The 15,887-nt window shown below is 41.5% G+C and overlaps 2 protein-coding genes across 7 annotated transcripts in view; both read right to left on the bottom strand.

Moving 5' to 3' along the window:
- LOC112276018 (vacuolar protein sorting-associated protein 9A) overlaps nucleotides 1–4,651 on the bottom strand; it is a 5,052-nt gene extending 401 nt beyond the window's left edge. Inside the window, exons 1-7 of one of the 5 annotated variants that reach the window (XM_024506940.3) lie at nucleotides 4,408–4,651; nucleotides 3,481–3,538; nucleotides 2,976–3,114; nucleotides 2,509–2,656; nucleotides 2,022–2,189; nucleotides 1,440–1,619; nucleotides 1–1,295 (exon numbers count right to left, since the gene is read on the bottom strand). The exon at nucleotides 1–1,295 is cut by the window's left edge and continues 401 nt beyond it. In XM_024506940.3, the coding sequence (XP_024362708.1) occupies nucleotides 249–1,295; nucleotides 1,440–1,619; nucleotides 2,022–2,189; nucleotides 2,509–2,656; nucleotides 2,976–3,085 (1,653 nt within the window). In that variant the 5' untranslated portion in view covers nucleotides 3,086–3,114; nucleotides 3,481–3,538; nucleotides 4,408–4,651 and the 3' untranslated portion in view covers nucleotides 1–248. The other 4 variants (XM_090246561.1, XM_090246562.1, XM_024506936.3 and 1 more) reach the window with 4 other exon arrangements.
- A 2,559-nt stretch (nucleotides 4,652–7,210) lies between these two features.
- On the bottom strand, nucleotides 7,211–15,428 carry LOC112275925 (uncharacterized). Of its 2 annotated transcripts, none has more exons than XM_024506701.3 (12): nucleotides 13,081–15,428; nucleotides 12,663–12,825; nucleotides 12,451–12,506; nucleotides 12,261–12,321; nucleotides 10,420–12,009; nucleotides 9,576–10,223; nucleotides 9,195–9,359; nucleotides 8,750–9,000; nucleotides 8,541–8,652; nucleotides 8,180–8,437; nucleotides 8,006–8,052; nucleotides 7,211–7,883 (listed from the first exon to the last, which is right to left on the bottom strand). In XM_024506701.3, the coding sequence occupies exons 1-12, from the start codon at nucleotides 14,466–14,468 to the stop codon at nucleotides 7,820–7,822; spliced, it is 4,803 nt and encodes a 1,600-aa protein (XP_024362469.1). In that variant the 5' UTR covers nucleotides 14,469–15,428; the 3' UTR covers nucleotides 7,211–7,819. The 2 variants fall into 2 exon arrangements, with proteins under 2 accessions (XP_024362469.1, XP_024362468.1); XM_024506700.3 differs by having other exon boundaries at nucleotides 9,576–10,226; nucleotides 13,081–15,371.
- Between the last annotated feature and the right edge of the window lie 459 nt (nucleotides 15,429–15,887).

Here is a 15,887-nt window from a genome sequence, read left to right on the forward strand (position 1 = left end):
ACAAATTCCAACTGGCTTAAGGTACACAATCTGATACATATACAGTATTTGCAACCCCCATGAGAGGGAGAGTCACAGTTGATGCTCCAACACCTCCTTGTGGCGGAGAATTGTTTTGCACCGGTCAGTGAACGTCAGCAATCTTACAGGTAAAGTCGTAGCTGAAAGCACGTCGTGAAAATCAACCAACACAAGCTAATCGAAATCACGTCGCACAGAAGTTATATGCTAACTTCAGTTTCGGGTTCTTAGTGTTTTGTAATGTCACTGGCCCCAACATCTGTTGCAGCTACATCATAGTTAGGCTCCACTTCTTCACATTGTCCGCCGGCGGTTTCTCGAGTACTATGGTCTGGGGAGTGTCCTTGAACTGTCACATGTTCCAAAGAAGGACTATGAGGACGATCTGTGGGGTTGTTTAGTAGGTTCAAACCCTCGAAAAGGTCCTGGACACCTCCATCCGTCTTCACTTCACTTGGTTCTTCTCTTGCTGGTGCCTTGTCTTCGCCCAAGACAAATTTCTCATCTGGCGAAGCTGATTCTTTTGTGTTCTGAAACTCTGCTGCAGTTTGTAGTATGCCGGAAGATTCACTTATATCAAGAAGCGGTGAAGAGGTTCTCCTGTTACCAGTGGCACTACCCATCCCTTGAACAGCCTTGTAAAGTGCTGCATATTTCAAAACAATCTCTTTGTAGTCGGCAAGTAGCCCCTCTACGTCCATGACCTTTAAATCCCCAGCACTTGCATACAAATACGGATAGTCTCGAGCCAACTGGCCAGTTTTGTCTGCTTCTAATACATCTGGCAAGCCTAATGCTTCAAGTTTAGCAACAGTCATGGTATCTTTATCAGACGAACCAGAGGCTTTGGAACCAGGAGGGACACTTTCTGCAGACACTGCAGATGCGATTGAGTCAGCAGGCAACACTGGTGATTCCACTTGATCTTCCTTGTGAACTGTTAACCCTGGCTCCAATTTAATCACCGATTGCGTTGATGCAGAAGGCGAATCATGCTCAGCTGACTTCAAGGTATTATCTTCACTAACCGAGGAATGTTTTGCAGTTACAGAAGGTTGGGCTGACAAGTTTGCATCAAGCAAAGCTATAGCTGATTGCATCTGCTTCTCAAACTCTGACGAATCCATTGACAATGACGTAGCTTCCAAATTATCAATAAAATGTTCAGCTGAAACAATGTTGGTGTAAAAATAGGCTGCCTCCGACACCAGCCTGGAGTGGTGCCTGTACCGGTTGATATACAGAAGGTTTGAGTTCAGCTGAGGTGGGTTCGCCTGCAAGCAATCGTGCATCAATTAAACGTAATTCCTCACTTCAGCAAATGACACATACTAAAGCAAAGTGAGTCCTCGAAGGAGACTAATACTTTGTCAAATAAAAGATACTCAAAAGACCACAAAAGTTCATGAGGAACTTACCTTGATCACCACATAGATCAGAACTGGAAGGAAGTCATCAGCACCAGGAGGATTGTCTTTCGATCCAATAGAAACGTTAAGAAGCAGATTATTGATCACCCGGCAGCAGTTGAGAATACACACAAGCTTGTCTCGAGGTGCTTTGTAAGTATTAATCTTTAATAGCTCTTTCTGGGCAAACTGATCAAATCAATCCCGCCCAAAATTCACACGTTAGTCTTGTCAACTTCAAAGTCCATGGGAAAAAAGTTAAAAAACTAAATACTTTCTTTACTACGATTATTGCCAAATGTATAAGACACTCCATTACACCGTGGTGAAAGATTGATTTTATAGTCTGAGTGTATCTAATCGATTGATAATCATAAATGTGCTAGATTTTCACCGTGTTAAAAACTGCTAAGATCACGTCAGCTACTCTCCACCTAGTGATAAATGAAGGCTGAGCAATACTCCACATCATTTGATCACACGTTGACGACGTCGGTAGCTTTTGGTAGCTACTTAAAATTCCCAGTAAACCTAGAAACCGAGAAAAGGTCACATTTGCGAAGACAGCATCAAAGAAATCAAGTTACATACCAACAATGAGGACTCGTCAAATTTTGGTGGGATATCAAGATGCTCTGGACGAATGAACTGTTGTAAAATTGCCATCTTCTCGGACAATTTTTTATCGTGTTCCTTTTCTTCAGAAACAGGTGCAAACGCTCGACTGAATAACTTTGTCATCAGATACTTTTCCAGACCCTGTGATTAGTAAGAATTGTATGAGAAGAGAAGGAGCAAAATCTGCCAATTGATGATAACAGCATTCAGCTCGCAACATTCTGAATGGAATAAAATTTCTTTCCGTAAACATCAGTACGTATCTTCGAGAACATAATACGTTCTAGCCTGTTTTCATGGAATGCATGTAAGGTTTCCAATCTAGCTAAAAAAATCTCCCTAGACAGTGAAATCAACTTGTGTACCTGTGAGATAGTACTGATTCTTATCTGTATTTCCTATTTGCATACCATGTACTACTACATATGACTTTAAGTTGAATAAGATAGTGGGAAAATACCTCCCCAGCACTGTCCAACTCTTCATCCGTTGCATTGACGAACAGAGGATGGGCTCCGAAAGCACCCTCAGTTGTAGTCAAAAAACTTTGAACACTCTCGCTGTCTTTGTCAGGATCAGGCGTCCTGCTCATAAATTCTACAATAAAGCTGCACAAGTAGTTCAAGGCGCAGACAAATTAACACTGAGTATGCTGCATCCATTTCATGATCACTAACGTGACTAAATAATCCACGAAATGCCTTGTGAGTTAAATCACAACTGAAAATAAACTAGAATCCAATATGATAATGTGCTGAAGTATGGAATAGTTCTGAAACTGAATAAGTATTCCCGAGGAATGGAAAAGGTGACAAAACACAGCGAGAGACTTGAACAAAAACTTTCAAAGGAAAAAAGGATTTAGCTAAAACGTTTGAGGATAAAAACAGTGTCATATTGAAAACATCTACAGGATAGGAGTACTACCTCTTGATGGACTTAACAAGATCTACAGCTTGAGGATGGCGCATCCGATCCAAAAAATCATGAAAGGTAAGTGTCGCTGTCGCTGCATTAAACATATCAACGTTCTCCATTGTACCTTATTGGTATGCTTTCTGAAGCCCTGCACAAGCCTTGCTCCGTAAGGCTAGGAATATTTCGAACTGTCATGTTCAGCTTCAAAAATATACTATAGCTAAAGTTTTCATTGTCACGGAAACAAAGCATAGCAAAGACGGGATGGAATAGACAATCATTGCCAAAATCTGCTTCTCGTAATCTTTAGAAGAAAACTACTCGCAACCAGTTTAATTCCAAGTATTAACAAGCATTTCCAATCGATAACATTGTGCCATAAATACTGTAAGCAGCTCGTGTGGACTTCTACAATTGTTCCAGTTCTTGCGCAGCTGAGAACGGATTAGAATTTGTAATGCAATCACACAGCAATCAGGAAACTGTTGTGCTTGGTGGTCCACAGAAACACTACCTGAAAATTCGTGTCACCAGAAAAATCACAAAAGTAGTGGTATTTGCAAGTTTTCGTCCTATTTGCAACCACTTAACCACAACTTAACAAAAGAATCGAATGTGGACATAACATGCAACTGAAACCAATAAAATATAGTAAACAATACTGCTCACGATTCTCAACTACAACCTAACTGGGTAACAGCTGAATTTATCCACACTCAACAAAAATCTACGCAGATAGAGTAACTCAAAAAAAACAAAACAAAACAAAACAAAAACAAAAACAAAAACAAAAAAAAACAAAAAACACGAGATTTAAAACCTTCCAGCACCTTGGAAGGTGAAGATCGTCCCACGCCACAGTCCCAATACACAAAATTATTGGCCAAAACGTATTACCCGGATCAAAGATCAGAAAGAGAAACCAAATCTATGTCCCGCACTTCAAACTGTAATCAAAATTCATATGACAAATCCTTACCCCAGAGAAGTGAAGGTAGGTACCCTAACTCTAGACATGAATCAACCTCAAAGTATCAAAAACTGAGATACTTCTCAAAAAGTAAGAGCTGGGAAACCCCCAAAAATCAAATTAAGCTCCCAATCACACCACATTATAAGAATAAAAATAAAAATCCCTCCTTTACATTACAAAAACAATAAGGAAGACACTCCGCAACCTCACCGAACAAAATGTATCCGAATGTTCAACTACAAATCAAGTGCGACACAGCACCGAACGTCTCAGAATTCAAATGAGCAGAACCAGCCTGCTAGCAAAAACGATACGATGCTCAGAGTGACGAATCGTCCTAACCTAAATTGATCCAATCGAGAGATGGGATCTCTAGAAAGGGAAAAACCAAACCCAATTCAGAGCTCCTGGTCTCCGCATATCCGCAATCCTACATAACGATTAGCCACGATCCTCTGGCTGATTTACCTCCACGCGTGGTGTACGACAGCTGTTCGCAGGACTCTGCCACAATTGGTATTCAATGAGGGGTATGAGTCCATTCGCCACTGAATCATTCCCTAGGGTTGTATGACAGGAATCATGACACCACTAGACACCACTGGCTCCACCTTCGCTTGAATGCTGCGAGGGCTCAGCAGCGGCATTGTGGAGCAATCGGAGCAGTGGTTTTGTCTCGTTCAGCGCCCAGAAACACGAAAGAATTGGCCTCGACTACAATTTAGGGTTTCAGCTCGACTATGAATGAAAATTATCCGCATTTGATTGTTCTCGACATTCATCGATGCTAGGGTGCCACGGTGACAGACTTCTCGAGGTCCCGCCGTTCATGAAAAAGTCATGAGAAAGCAAGCCCCGTCTTTGAAGTTGGGCTTATCAGACCCCATGCGTGGTCAATGATGCCTGGATTGACTTTTATGCTTTGATGTTGCCTCATGTCAAATTCATGATTGCCAATCTATTGCATTTCTCCATTACAGTTGCAAAATTTATATTTAGAATACATATAGATATATATATATATATATATATATAAGGGAATGTTAAATAGACCCATGTTTTTACTCAACAAACCCACAATTCATGAAGAATATGGTAATCATGATAAATGTGGTTGATTTTTGTTGGTTGCACATCTAAAAGTGGAGAAATGAATCTAGATGTCATTATATTTTTTCATGATGGTTAGAATGGATTGGTCGATTTAATAAAAATTTGGGTCTATTTAACATTTCTCTATATATACAAAAATGATAAAGAGACCCAAATTTTAACTAAATCAACTCATATATTTAAACCATCATTGTACCCTTTCAACCCCATCCTTGTTCCCAGCCATTCACATGTTCTCAACCAATGCCCTCATTTCCAACATTCTCAACCCCATGTCTCCATCTTTAGTAATAGTTGGAAAAAGGGAATAGTTGAGAATAAGGATGAGAGTTGTAATGATGTAATGATGGTTAAGATAGAGTGGGTCGCTTTATCATTCTCCTATATATATATACTTATGCATGCTTTAAAATAGTATTATCTTTATATATATATATATATATATATATATATATAATGATAGTTATTATAAAAAAAATTACTTTGTGAATCTTTTATTCTTCCTATATTTTGTAAATTATTTGATATTTTAAATATTTAAACATATATTAATATAACATGTATTTAGATTAGTTTATAAAAATACTAAAAATATATTTGTTAATTTTAATTGAATATGGTTAACATATTTTAATTATAAACATAACAGTCTATACATTGTTTAAATTTTAAAAGATATTTTTTAATTTGGCATATAATTTTTTGATTTTTTATATTTCAAAATAAAACTTTAATAAATATTCTTAATGCTTATTCATGGAAAAAAATTAAAAAAAAAAAAAAAAAAAAAAAAAAAAAAATCCATAAAATCTTTGATTACAACATTGTTTTTGTTTTTAAAAACAAATGTATTCTTACATCACACGGTTTGTGCATAAAGACTTTAGAGAACTAAACTTGTTTAAAACATAAAATTTTATATTTTTTCAAAATAATAATTATAATTACATATTCTAATGTTTTTCAAATAATATTGTGAATCCTAATTTTGTCAAATGTACAAAGCCATCTACACATATTATTGTTTGTTACTATATATTCTTTGAACAAAATTTTAATTGCAGTTAAAATTGTGACAAGTATACAACCAATTATCACATCAAGTACCTTTTAGAATCTTATAACTATTTTTATTATTTTCTATTCATCTTTAAGAATCTCTTGATTCTTTAAAAAGCACCAATTAAGATTAGAATCTTTTATGATTACATATAAATTTCTGAGAGCCTCCAATTATCTTCTAAAACTTCTATGATAATTTGTAATGATCTAAGATTTGACAGTCTTCTAAAGTCCTCATAAAACATTCTTATTTTTATAAAATATTCTATAATTCTTAGAACTTCTTCTAAAAGTTTTTATAAAATATAATATTTATAGTGTATTTTTAGGCTTGTTTCATAACTTCCAATCTCTTTGTACATAATAATAAACATTCTACTTCTTTATATTTTTTTAAGAAAAACGCTCATTTATTTTTATTCTATTGTGAGTTTACATCTTTTAATGTACACATTCAAAACAATTCTAGCTATGCAAGAATTTCTTTGTACTATATGCCATGTTTATCTGTTTGTGTAGCTTGATTCCCGAATCCATCCTTCATCCTCAACACTACTATAAAATTCATTACTCAAACCATGGTGTGTGTTCCTTCGATAACATTCTCTAATGTGTGAAAACATCATCTCTTGTATATGCAGACACATGTGTGCAAGAAACCTAATTTCACATGTATGATAAGACCAACCAAAGTAATATTAGGCGTTAGCATGTGACTATTCACAAACAGATTTTGCATATTGGTCATTGACACAAAGTGGGTCGCTCTGTTCCTCAAAGAACACTGCTTTGTGAAGACAGAAAGCAATCGATAGTGGGTAAAAGTTACCAAGCGCACCCCAAGCAGCGCCTCTTGTCTCCGCGTAAGGCATTGAAAGCTCATTCACGGAAGGGAAATCGACGATAAGTGTTACATTTCGTCTTATTAAGTTCTAGCGTTGTTGAGACATAAGTATCAGGGTTAATGACCAGCCGCATGATAAATGAACAATGGCACTTAAATAATGCCGTAAGCACATTACCATCAAAACAAGCAGACATTGAAACCCAGTGGTGGAGACCTAGTGATTGAAGATTGTGGTGTTCGACAAGTCGCTTGAGATTGAATTCTGCGGCGTGTTGTTAGTTTTGTGAAGTGATCAAGGTGTGTACAGGGTAGGAAAGAGGAAAGTCAAGGCCATTCAGGACAGTTGCAGAACTTGCGCGAGGCCAAGCTTGTGATAGTTTCAATGCAGCTGTCAGTGCAGAATACCTTCCGAACACAAGGGCTTCGCCAAATTGGTAACATGGAATTGGGATTTCCCGAGACTTTGGGGAAAATGTTTTAAGGCCAAGGAAAGTGAAATAATGGGATGCGGTATGGTCGGGCTGAGTTACTGCTGTAGCGCAGTTCTTATATACGACTCCAGGCATGTGACTAGTCACCTAATCAGAGAAGCTCTATCCCTACTCTTCGTCAGACTGTACAACGTACCCTGAAGAGAAGCTAAAGGACATCCATTCCTTACGAAGGAGAACCTGCTCAGTTATTTGGAAGATACTTTACCTTGCGCGAACCGCAGTTGATGCAGCCGCACGAATAGGGCATATGGTATACAAAAGGATGGGATTATCAGGAGTTGCATGAAGGGGTCGCAACAAAGGACATGGGGGCCTGGTTTGCGAGGTAAGTGGGGTAAGTACCAAAGGTAAGTAAATTCATGCCCTAAGGAAGGACTGGAAAATCCTGCTCATTTGCACGTCGATACAGTATTGCCGAAGCTTCCAGCCTGCAGTGTGGTAACAAAACGTCAGCTCAACTTCAAAAACCAAGCACCTGCACACCTTCCCACCATTAGTACAAATCATCTGAAAATAACGAGTAGAAAAACACTGTCATTGTCTAGCTTACCATGCAGGTCTAACAACAGGTCTTCCAGTTGCAGCTGCCCAATTCACCTGCAAAAGCAGATCACAATTAAGAGACATCACAAATATGGTATGTTGAAACTCTTCATGAAATATTTGTCCATATTTGAAATGGTTTAAGTTAGGGAACGTCTAAGTCCAATGTCATCAAAGATACCTTATCAGTGCCAAGTGAAATGGCAACTACATGAGTGACCTTGTCATTGATGTGGAGACAACAACTCGCTCCAAACTGCTCAGCCAGCCTCCAAAGCGGATGAAGGTGTGGATTTGCTTCTCCGACAGGAAAGATGCGACTAAATAGCACACGACATCCATCGAGCACCCTTCGCTGCTCAGCAGCAAGGATAGCCCGAACATCCACTTCTCGTAGTCTTTTATTACTGAAAAAGTTCTTATGAATTCGATCTATGACCTGCATATCACATCACGAGAAGGTCGAATAAGAGTGGAATCCATGTTCAGCATAGCACATCTCAAAAATAAATTAACAGCAGTAGCGTAGTTCAGAAGCCAACCCCCGAAGCTGATGACAGCATGCCATCTGCTGCTCTTTCGTCGTGACCCACTTCTAAAAGTGATGGACCAAGGAGCCCAAATTGTCGTCTACTGCTTGGAAAGTACATGTATCTGTAAGAGAAAACATACAAATTAGGCTTCATGAACGATCTCGATTCCTGAGGCTTTCTATAGTGATGCAGTTGAAAAACTTCTTTCGAGATCATACCGCTCAACGACAATGAGATTCTCCCGATGGTGTGGCCACACTCGAGATGAATCGTCAATGATAACCACTGCAGACTCCATGCCCAGAACACCATCTAGATCCTTGCTTTTGTCCGAACCGTCAACTTCATCACCTTTCGAGATAACTCGTCCAGCAAATAATGTTCCCGTAGGATCCAACAATTTGGCCATTTCAGTCGCGTAGGCTTTGTTGCCCATTGTATACACGTGCAACTCGTATAATTCGCTTGCCTGCAGAAGCCACATATCAAATGTCAGTGTCTAGCTCTGTAGCTACCAAAATCAAGAGCTACCAAAGCTTACTAAAATTCATTACTCAACAAAAAAATAAAAATAAAAAACAAAAAAAAGCCTTTCAGTGTTGTATTGTGAAATTAGGAACAGGAGGCATTGCTGCAACCATGCCAACGCCTAATACTACAGACCTTTGCAAGAAACTTCCATATTCCAGGGCGCAACTTCGTCCACATGCTCATATGCGGAAATCGGTATAACTCCTGTTTCATGCTTGGATCTTTCAAGGCCCTGCTCCGTTCCATATTTTCAGCTTGTCGTAGGCGTGCTTCCCACTCTGGTTCAATCTCTGAAAACTATTTTACGCAACTTCAAGCCATTAATTACCACACAAGCCAATACGTTACCTCCCACTTTTCTTGCCTTCTATGAAATAAAGTTTACACGAAAGTGTTTGTCAATGGAATAAACCCGGATAAAATTCTTGTATGACTTGACTAGGTAGTGGAGCAATAATCAAGCCTTTGTTATGATGAGGAGTTGCACCACATGCATTAAGTAGTGATCATTACCTTGGCGGAGTTAAGTAAAGTGTGATCAAGATCAAGAACGAGACAAAGCTTCCCTGCAATGAACATCCGATCTTGTTCTTGCAGACGTCGTTTCCTCTCATTTTGGATAGCTATGCGCTGCTTTTCATCTAAGTCTTCCAGTAGTTGCTCAAAGTCACGATGCATATCGTTACCACCCCAATGGCTAGGTCCAAACCGAGGCTTCCGCAACAGAGGGTCCCAAGGATGTAAGTGATCTCCCTTGTCTCCAGTGGACTCTCCAGAGGAAACTTCAGATCCTTGGTTCCTATTAGAATCTCTTTCACTTTCCTTAATTCTCTCATCAAGAGTTTTCCATTCTGTTGTTTTGTGTTCAGTAGACAATTGTATAGATACAACGGCACTGTCTGACTGGCTACTTTCGTAAGGGTTTAAGCGGGGGTCTCTCTGGTTGGGTGGATTTCCCAAGGTGTTCGTTGATGGCTGATTATTCAAATTAGGTGAAACGTCAGCAACTTCTGGGCTTCGATTTGTGTATTGGAGGGTCATTTCAGAACCTGCGGCGTCGTTAACTGGAACATTCATGGGATTAACTTGCGCAGTTTCTACAGCATTTTCCAGCAAAATGCGGCGTGGATCTCGAGGCCTCATTCGGTGTCTGCCAACATCCTGCTAATTTGGTACCAAAATGATAACCACATGTTAGACGCCGCTTCGAACATTCATACAAGAATTTAGATATGTGACCCTTAAACTCTTAATAAGAGATCAGAAGAATGGCCCTGCATATAAGCCTTGAGCTCAAAGTTCTACTACAAATCCTGAGTGTAAGTGCCACCCCACAGTTTTCAGATTGACTAAGTACCTCTTCTCCAGTCTGATCCTCTGGATTGGTGGAGTTACTGGTGAAAGGATCCGAAGGGGGTTTATCCCGTGTACTCGCTGCAGTACCTGAGACTAACATTTCAAATGATCCACTGGCACTCGAGACCTCGGATATATTCGAATTCATTCCTGGGAACTCGTCTTTCAAACAGTGTTTCCTCTCTGAAGGAGTGGGGCTATCAAAGTCAATATCCATAGATTGTGCACCATGATTTTCGTGACCAGCCGATACAACAGCGCCCTCATCCAACCAACCACCGATGGCAGACGTACTGGCAAATAAATTTGCATTCTGCATCCCATTGCTGGAACCTAAAAGCTTGAGCCGTTTAGATGGTTCTGTCATATTAGCGTAAGTTTCTCCTTCTCGTTTCTTGTCCATAGTTTGTAATGCTGACGGCCATTGGTACTTAATTTGGGCAGTTGACTGATGCAGAGATCCTTCCGCCTCCAGGTAGCCATTTTGTAGCTGTTTGCGGGGGTCCCGACTCCGTAGGGACGACAAAACTGGACCAGAGACTGGTTGGTTCTTTGGTTGCTCGAAGTTCAACGATAATTCTTGGTCGACAGAGGCAGGAGAGACCATTGGAGCTGATGCATAATGCACGCGTCCTGTGTCATCAACATGAGTATTCGAAGTCTTGTAAAAAGGTGAAGTAACTGGAGGCATTGAGCTTGATGGTTTTGGGAGCGAGTGAAGGGGTTTATGCCCCAATTGACCATTTACACCAGCTGAAGCTGTGTTTTGATTTTCATGATCATCGTCGCCATCCGAAGGAGTAGGGCTTGCCAAACGAAAGTTGACGGATACAGGTAGATTGCCCATTTTGCTTGGTGGCGCAAATGTATTGATGGTTTCAGAGCTTGAGATTGAAAACCCTCTTTCATCTAATTTTACAACTTTTCGGGTAGTAAACTCGTAAGCAGGAGCTTGTGAAGGAGGACTCAACTCCTCCCAATCCTCCTCTAGGAAACCAGGCCCATAAGGAGACTTCGCATCATACGCCAACTTCTTGTTAGCGCTAATCCATCCATTAGCTGAGGTGTTAGGAGGTCTCGCGGCAACTCCGTGAGAATTAGTACTGCTGTTTATATGTGCTACAGCTCCATGAGCCACCAAGGACCTTCCAGCATGGCTGACACCTGAATAACCTGGCGGCAGTCCAGGTGACATAGAACGCTCAAAGGGCCCATTTGACCCGTTCCAAGCCCAATGATCCATTCCAATGATGGGATGGTCTTTCATGGACTGATTATAAGTGCTGCCGTGTGTGAAGTTGGCGAGGGCAGCTGCTGAGCTTTGGGCGTATGCCAAGGCAGCAGCAGCAATAGTCGCTTCAGCAATAGCATCTTTAGAGTCTGCATTATGTTCTGAATTACCCTCAAGAGTGCTTGCACCACTAGGTGCCATTTTAGAGTTTGACACCGAAGCATTTACAAACTCTCTTTCTCGAACTCCAGGTTCCTGCATAGCTTCTGCTGATTTCATCACTGCTTGCGCATGCCATAAACTTCCTTCCATTCTTATTTTTCGAGCCGTTTTCGTAACATGATCCATGAAAACCTCAAGCTGTCAAGTTGACCACGCTTCATTTGGTCACCAACTTAGACAAGACGTAGGGCTGAACCGAATCAACTTCTACAGATGACAAACTGAAGATTCCTACGAAAAAATCATGAATACTATACCAAATCATGCACATCTTGCGCCAACGGGGATCCTTTGCACACTTGCAAGAGCACATTATTCCTGGCTGTGAAGACTGGCATAACAATCAAGCCTAAGGACAGTATCAATCTAACGACATTTGTTACTCTTACCTCTCGCGCTTGTTTGGGTGAGAAATATGTCAGGCAGGATTCAGTGACAAACTGCAACAACCTGTTGTGAGCAACCGATAAGATACAACCGATTCAGCAACGTTATGACGCAGATTAGAAGGCAGAAGAGATTAAAGAGCGCACAAAAAAATATAAAGAGCTGAAGGCAGCAGTTGCCAAAACATCCAACCTCGGAAAAGTGTCTCTATCGCGCTCTTGTTCTCTTCCATTAGCTGTGTTCCAAACCTGTACCACATCAAAAATGAGTAAATAAACAGAACTGAGGAAGTGATTCGAAAGAGGTGGTTAACGCCATAGGAATTGGTTTCACTAGGCATGATACATCTAATAGGTACGTCAAGAACCCTCGTGATACATCACATGATTGCAAGGGTTACTCACAGCATACACAGCCCTTAGTCCTTGAAACACCTTCGTCGCCATCTTAGAAAGATCACGAGGTATGTCATCCGCAGGTAACCCACTTGAAGGTATTCTCTGCATTGCAAATGCTTGAAGTATTTTCACCGCATTGTCAAGTCGAAGACATGTGTTGATGAAGGCCCTGTCAACCATATATTTAACGTCAGAAAATCCGAGAATGCACATTCTAAGCCCATCAACTATGACAAATCCATAGTTCAAGTAATGCACTAACTGCAGATTGGTTCGAGTTTTACTGATGCGGAAGAAACACAACTTTGGGCTTCTTGCAGTTGGTTGGCACATGTAAACGTGACAATCATGGATAGAGATGGCAAGCTACACGTCTTCGATTGAAAGACACAGGAAGAGACATATTTGTCATTGCGTCTCTTACTTTTGGGCATCCTTAACAGTCACGCTCTTCATCACTGCTGTGAGATGCGCAATTTGCTCTCGCCGGTCCTCTCGCAACAGAACGTCCTGTCTTGGTTTTTCTCGTTCGACATCTTTTGTAAGGCGGTGGCGTAAATCACCGTCTTGAAGACGTCGAAAGCTAGATTCTCTTGACAAAGACCGAGGATGAGAAGAAGAAGAATTTCTGAAACTTAGTCGAGAAGAAAGTGACTTCCTGAGGTTGCCATTGGATATTCCGTCTTCGATAAGGCTCTCTGCCCGAGGATCCTGGGATTTTTCTCGTGAGGATGACCTTGACCTCAAGTTATCGGTTGGAAGCTCAATTTCGCCTTCTTCGATCTCTCCCTCTTCTCGGACATCAACAATATTGTCGTTACTTTGTGATTGCCTTCCAATGGCACCTGAAGGAGCATTACGGCGAGAATAGTCTGATTCATCGCTGGAAGTTGGACGAAGAATGTTATCATTTCTCTCTCCTCTTTCTCTCCCGTTCTCCCTTTCTCTCTCCCTGTCCCTAGCCCTTTGTCGTTCGAATTCAGACAATCTGCTTTTCACACCCCCCCTCTCCCTCTCAGATCTACTGTCTCGTCGTCGTGATGGCGATCTCATTTCTCTTCTTCCCCCTCCACCACTGCGACTGCCTCCTCGTTCATCTCTATCGAATCTGCGTCGAGAATCCATGCCATCCTCAGAATCAATCCAAGTTTTTTCTCTGCGAGTATCACCGAGCCTAGAATTCCACGAGGCGTTCGTCATCAGCCTTCTATCATACAACACTTGTCTCATATCATAGCCTTCCGGGATCTTCAGAGTCATATCGGCCAGTGACTCTGGAAGTCCATCCTCCATTTCATCATCCCCATCAAAACTTGCTCCATTGTCTGGCAGTGCATCTGCCTCTTCATCTCCGTCCTGTTTCTCGACAAGCTTGAAGCCCTGATTTCCTTGCACGGCTTGAGCCCATGCAAAATTATACAAATTGGGTGCGTAGCTAGTTGCAGCTGACCTAAATGTCATCTTATCTCTTAACCAGAGGTTGTCTTCATTATCTTTTCCTAAATTTTCCGTGCCACTCCGTTGGCTATAATCATCTTTACCCCGTAACCCCATGGTTGCTCGACCAGAAAGATCGTCCAAATTATGCTTTATTCTCTTCGACGCAACTTCGACGTTCACTCCTACATCCTCCTCAATATCCGGTTCTGCAGCTTTTATTTCTTCATTCATGTCTTCTTTCTCTGAAAGTTCTCCCTCCTCTTGATCCTCGCCAGGATCATTATTTGAGAAATTAAGACCTTCAAGTCGATCCTCGACAGTGTCGACCACTTTGTCGTCATTTTGAGTCAAAACAACTGCATCTTCGTCCATTTCAGAAGCTATGTTGTTCAATTCTTTCCCTTGGGCGCTTGACCGTCTGACTCGAGACAGTCGAGAACCGCACCGAAAGATTCAGCAGAATCTCCCACGAAACAATCCTCTACGAAATATCTCAAGTATTCCGCATGGATGTGCTATCCTTGCAGATGAAACAGCAAGGGTTCCGAAAAACGCTTCCAACTAGGGTCACCCCGGCAACAGCCCAGCGCATTCACCCTGGCTATGACCTAATCTCCTGACATCCTGCAATCTGCGCAATTTTTGAGTTCCTTCGCCATCAACCCGAACCTTGAAACAGGCGCCGCATAATCTCACCGCATAATGTTCCACAATCACCAAGCCTCTCTTCCGCCACAAACCTCCGAAATAACAAAGAATATCCAGGCCATGAATGCCTCATCCAGATACTTCCAAGTCCACAACAACACACCGTCTCAAACCCTAGAAATTTTTCGTGTAACTTAAACCCAAAACGTCTCCACCAACTCCGAGTCAACTCTTCGAGATTAAGGTTCCCAGTGATTTGTCTAATTACTGCTGACAAAGGCGGCGAAGCGTCTTCTTCATCAGCCAGGGGGGGTGATATAACCAAAGGTTTCTTTTCGGGCTACAACGCGTTGATCGCCGGGATCTGATAAATTACAGGGCACCACTAACCATCCGGCGCTCGCGACGGGATGTGGCCTACAATGCACGGGCCATTCAACAACAGAAAGGCCGCGTTGGTGCCATGGATTCGAAGCATGCACACAGAAGCCTCGCCATCGCCGTGCAAGTGATGCAAAAATGTTTAAACCCTAGGCATGAAACCAGATCCCACGTCTCGATGAGATCGAAACCTCGTCCGCGTTCAATGTCAGGCCCTTGTAAGACGCAACCAACACTCAGCCGCTCGAATCCCTCGAGAGGTGGATGGATCGCAGAATTCGCCCGCCGCAGCACGGCAGCAGCTCCTCCTCCGTTGAAGCAATCGTCCAGCTTGTCACCATCGCCGTCATCGTCGGAGGAGGAGGAGGCGGAGGACATTGCCGGTGTGCTTCTTCGGGATTCCATCCTTGAAAGCCGAAACCCTATTGGAGCCCATGACTCCATCCTCACCCCTGCGCACTGCTCGTGTGTACATGGGTGTCGAAAACCACCACGTTTCAAATTTGAATTAGTAATCAGATGCGGATTTCCTTGGGTACACGAGTTCTATTCTCCAACATTTCGTTTATGTGGTTTAGGTTCCTTTTATTTTATTTTTCTCCTTTGGCAAGTGGAGATATTATGCTATGCTATTCACTATAAACTCCATACTTTTTCTTGTGGTGAGCATGCATTGAAATATAGTAATATAAAATGCACTACAACTAGTAGCAATCTCTATAATACAAAAATTGTACTGCCTTTCAAATGATGGTTTTTGGT

This window comes from Physcomitrium patens, chromosome 23 (assembly GCF_059467195.1).
Source record: "Physcomitrium patens ecotype Gransden chromosome 23, ASM5946719v1, whole genome shotgun sequence".
NCBI lineage: Eukaryota > Viridiplantae > Streptophyta > Bryopsida > Funariales > Funariaceae > Physcomitrium > Physcomitrium patens.

What these genes read in the sequence shown, in the direction of transcription:
- LOC112275925 (XM_024506700.3), bottom strand. Translation starts at nt 14,468, where the DNA reads ATGGACGAAGATGCAGTTGTTTTGACTCAAAATGACGACAAAGTGGTC. An exon ending in CACCCAAACAAGCGCGAGAG is followed by an intron (nt 12,010 to 12,260) that starts GTAAGAGTAACA and finishes TCAACTTGACAG; the next exon opens with CTTGAGGTTTTCATGGATCA. An exon ending in AATCTCATTGTCGTTGAGCG is followed by an intron (nt 8,653 to 8,749) that starts GTATGATCTCGA and finishes TTTCTCTTACAG; the next exon opens with ATACATGTACTTTCCAAGCA.